The following is a 4260-nucleotide window of genomic DNA, read 5'->3' on the forward strand; positions in this document are numbered from 1 at the left end:
TCACGTTCGAGAGTGAAGAACCTCTCGACCTCAGGGCAACAGCTTCCAGATGTCCTGGCCTCTTCGGAATGACACCTCTGTCATGCAGTGGATGGTGAGGGCCCAGGCGTGCCGACCGTCTCTCAATTGCTGCTACGACGACTCTTCTGAATAGGGGTCCAAAGTGTGTTTCTGGCGGCTCCTGTCACACACTTCTCACACCGAGGGTTCCGTGTCCCCTGGTTTTGTTCTACTTCCTAGCTTTCGCTTCTTCCTGGTGCTCCGCACGTGGATGACTAGCTCATCACAATTATCTTGGTCAATAGGGAAGTTTAATTGCTGAAACGGCGTGGCTGAGTTTGTTTTGGTGAAGTTACGGAAACTAGGAAGAGAATGGTAAGCATGAATTTGTATTGGGATGAGGTGACAACATAGGGAAGTCTCTTCTTTATTATTTAATAATTACAATTTCTTGTTTGAAAAACAAAATAACTACATACAGGGAGAATTCAAAATAGGCGCTTAGCCTGATATCCTCTACAAAATTTACAGAAGAAATTTCAAATTTTTTTAGAGTAGTGTACAAGTAATGGAAATATAGTGTGTACTTACCTCTGAGATGCGTATTTGCGTGGAAATTTACAAATTAAATTCGAATGTGAAATGCACGTAATCTCCAATAAGCTGCCATAAATTTTTCGCAACCCTATAATTTCACCATTTTATGTCGAGAACAGAACCGAACTAACCCCTGCGGGGCTTTTAATCCGTTTCCACTACTACTACCCGATCCTACTCATACTACTACTTACTTTTACTCCTATTCCTACTACTACTACTTTACTCTTACTACTACTACAACTACTGCTTACTCCTTCTCCTCCTCCTCCTATTACTACTACACCTACTTTTACTCCTCGTAGTGCTCATTCCTACTACTACTTACTCCTACTCCTATTCCTCCTACTACTACTACTTATACTATGGATCCGTATAGTAAAACTAAACGTAGCTTGCTGTTCTGCAGGCATATTTTCGAAATACACTCAGCCCTAGCCAGAAAGCATTACGTTTGGCAACATCGCACGGAAACAAATGAATGCTGAATTGCATTTTAACCCGTTCCTACTACTACTACTACTACTTTTACTTTTACTACTACTATTACTATTACTTCTTTTGCTATGGATCTGTATGAGTACAAGGGCAAACTTATTTTAATGAAGGGGGCGCGGTGGCTCAGTGTTAGAGCGTTCACCTCCGGTGCTTGGGGTCCCTGGTTCGATCCCAGCTCGCGCCGTACGGACTTTGTGGTGGACAAACACCGTGCTCGTGGGTTTTCTCGGGGTTCTCCCGTTTCCTCCCACTTTCTTCATTCCACCATTTCACTCTTTCTCATTATCACCGTCTCCTTTAGCCTAACCGGCATAACTGTGGGACGTAAAACAAAGATTTCATTTTATTTTATTTTAATGAAAGAAGTTTAATGAAAACTTTAAAAAATAATCGTTAAATCACTTTCTGAATATTATTTTTAATCTTATTTCAAGTGAAGAAGAAAAATTTTAAAATATAATAAAAAAACTTTCCGCAGAAAGGGTTTGAACCCACGCCAACAACGATTTTCCTTACTGGTATGTTAGGCTAGCTCACTCGGCTACGAGGGCCTATAGCATGTCGGGTTTACTTTGTGCTATATGTAGGTGATGTGATGTCACCAACAGGCTTGTGATATAGACTTCATTTATTTTTTCTACATTGTTGCCAAGCGTTACCCGTTCACAATGCCTTATGGCTAGAGTTCAGTGTATTTCGAAAATACGCGTTCTGCAGAAGGCCTGTTAAAGTGAACCTGCATCGGAGAATGCAAAACCAGACCTCGAAAATGATTGCTGAAGGTACAGTATACATGAAGCTGCATCAGTGCCCGAAGGAGCAGGACGCTCATATTTTTAGGAATTATTCATTGAGTATGTACGACAGGGGCGTCATTTCAGACTTTGCTTGAGGGGGGCAAGAACACCACCGACATAACACTTTCACGTTTTGTATTAGTATATTAGTAGACAATACATTAAAGTATATGTATTCCTCAAACTCTTGGGGGGGGCAATTGCCCCCTCCTGCCCCCCTAAATGACGCCCCTGATGTACGAACTTACAAAGCGGGTAACAAAGCGACTTTTATTTACTAATCGACTAATACGAAAATAAAAAAAGAACGTACCTGTACTTTATATCTGCATGTATAGTGCCCTTGTACTTTATCTATGACTATGTGTGTGTGTGAAGGGGGGGGGGGTTAACGCATATCGCATGTCTTGTGCACATGGATTCTTCTTACTATTGCACTACGTAGAAAATTTATGGCATTTCATGTAGAAGTTGTAATAGGACACAGAAGAAACGCAGATCAGGGGGTTGTCATGTATACTATTACCGTACAGAAAATGAAACCAGAAAGAAAGAAGTATGTTTTCTGTGAATTTCTGTGTGGATCCGTACAGTAAAACTGCACGACAACTTTACTTGAAACATGCCATTCGTCAATGTGGGCGGGCTATTTTGAAACAATTATCTAAATCAATTTTCATTATTAATTAATATTAGTGATAAAGTCGACTTTGTTTGATAGCTGCGACAACATATATATTAAACCACTTTTTTAAGAAGAATATAATGTCTTGGTCTATACCTTGTTTTTAGTGTACACTTTTGCTCTATTTTGTTAATGTTGGGAAGTTTTCTCTGAATGTGTTGAATTGAAATGTTTTATAAATAAGTTTCTTTTGTATCTTCATAATAACTCACATTTAATTCATAATACACGCCAAGTTCGTAATGATAGTTGTGGTTTGCTGATTTCCACAGTTCGTAATGATAGTTGTGGTTCTGTTTTTCCATAATATCATATAATGCCGAAAATGTTACAGTACTTCTTACTGTTATGGATATATTTTAAGGTTTGTTCTTGTGGTAGCGAGAATGCGAGAATGCTTGGTGGGGTTCCTGCAGACTTTAGAAAATATAAATATGTTGTACACATTAAAGTTTGGCTAAGTATTATAACTCGTAGACATTGTGCTGGATCGATTATAGCCAACAACTGGGTTCTTACTGCAGCCCACTGTTTGGTCGATAATTCTAAAAACATTGTCAGTGCTAATGATGTAGAAGTGGTGGCGGGTGTAAAAGAGTTCCTTTCGACGACAGAAGCACAGATTACACAAGTTAAAAATGTGTATGTTCATCCGGAGTATAATACTGTAAATCTGTTTAATGATATAGCTCTTCTTGAACTGAAATTTAAAAATTTCAAGAAATTGCGAATAGCTGCATTGCCTTGTAACGATTTTCGAGATGAGTTTCCACCGAATTATACTTGCAAAACAGTTGGTTGGGGTGTTATTAACAGGAAGTTTCAGCAAGCGAAAGTTCTTATGGAACTTGATTCACCTATCATCACCGGAGAACAATGTTCAAAATTGTACAGGTATCCAATTCTAGCTCATCGTACTGTGTGCACACTTCATAGTGAAGAAGAAAAAGGCCCTTGTGTTGGAGACTCCGGTGGGCCTTTATTTTGTGATTACAGGGTTGTAGGCGTTGTTTCGAAAGGCATTGGTTGTGCCCAGGTAAATTCTCCTAACGTGTATACCAGGGTAAAGGTGTTCGTTGATTGGATTCAGTCCATTATGAAATATGATAATATAACTTGTACACCATCAGTGGAAGAGGAAATGTCTGCTGCGTGCAAATCGAATATGCGCGAAGTAATATGCATAACTTGTATTGCGTTTAGTATATGTATATTCAATTGAATTGTAAACTGTTGTATTCTGTATGCTTTTTTCCTAGTCAGACGTTGTCTAATTATAAGGCAAACAAACAAAATTACGAATTTCGAAATACGTAACTAGTATAGTCTAAAATAATGTTTTCACTCTAATCAACGTGGCGTTTTAGGTTTTGCAGCTATAGCAACTTTGAATATGGTTTTATAAACAACGCTGCAACTTGGAAATTTCCTGGAAAGACAAGCATTAATATTTGAGCCCGTTAGAAAAATATGAAGTTGCCTCCCTTTAAAAATTATGAAGTTGAAAAAGTAGAAAAAATTATTGTCATAAATGTAGTGTAGTGTTATAAACTTTTTACAGTTCGTTTGGGCTTGGTCACAGCCTTTTCTATGGTACATATATAGAAGGCCATGGCTTGGTCCATTCCATGATTCACTAGTTCACTTGAGTTGTTGGTATTTGACACATGAAATTTAAGTATA

The 4260-nt window shown here is 38.4% G+C and overlaps 1 protein-coding gene across 1 annotated transcript; it reads left to right on the plus strand.

Annotated features, from left to right (window-relative positions):
- The first annotated feature begins 2455 nt into the window (after positions 1 to 2455).
- On the plus strand, positions 2456 to 3858 carry LOC145684945 (anionic trypsin-like). Its single transcript, XM_081757298.1, has one exon. The coding sequence runs from the start codon at positions 2894 to 2896 to the stop codon at positions 3797 to 3799; it is 906 nt and encodes a 301-aa protein (XP_081613424.1). The 5' UTR covers positions 2456 to 2893; the 3' UTR covers positions 3800 to 3858.
- The last annotated feature ends 402 nt before the right edge of the window (positions 3859 to 4260 follow it).

The sequence above is a fragment of the Thermobia domestica genome, chromosome 5 (genome assembly GCF_964235325.1).
Source record: "Thermobia domestica chromosome 5, izTheDome1.hap1.1, whole genome shotgun sequence".
Lineage (NCBI taxonomy): Eukaryota > Metazoa > Arthropoda > Insecta > Zygentoma > Lepismatidae > Thermobia > Thermobia domestica.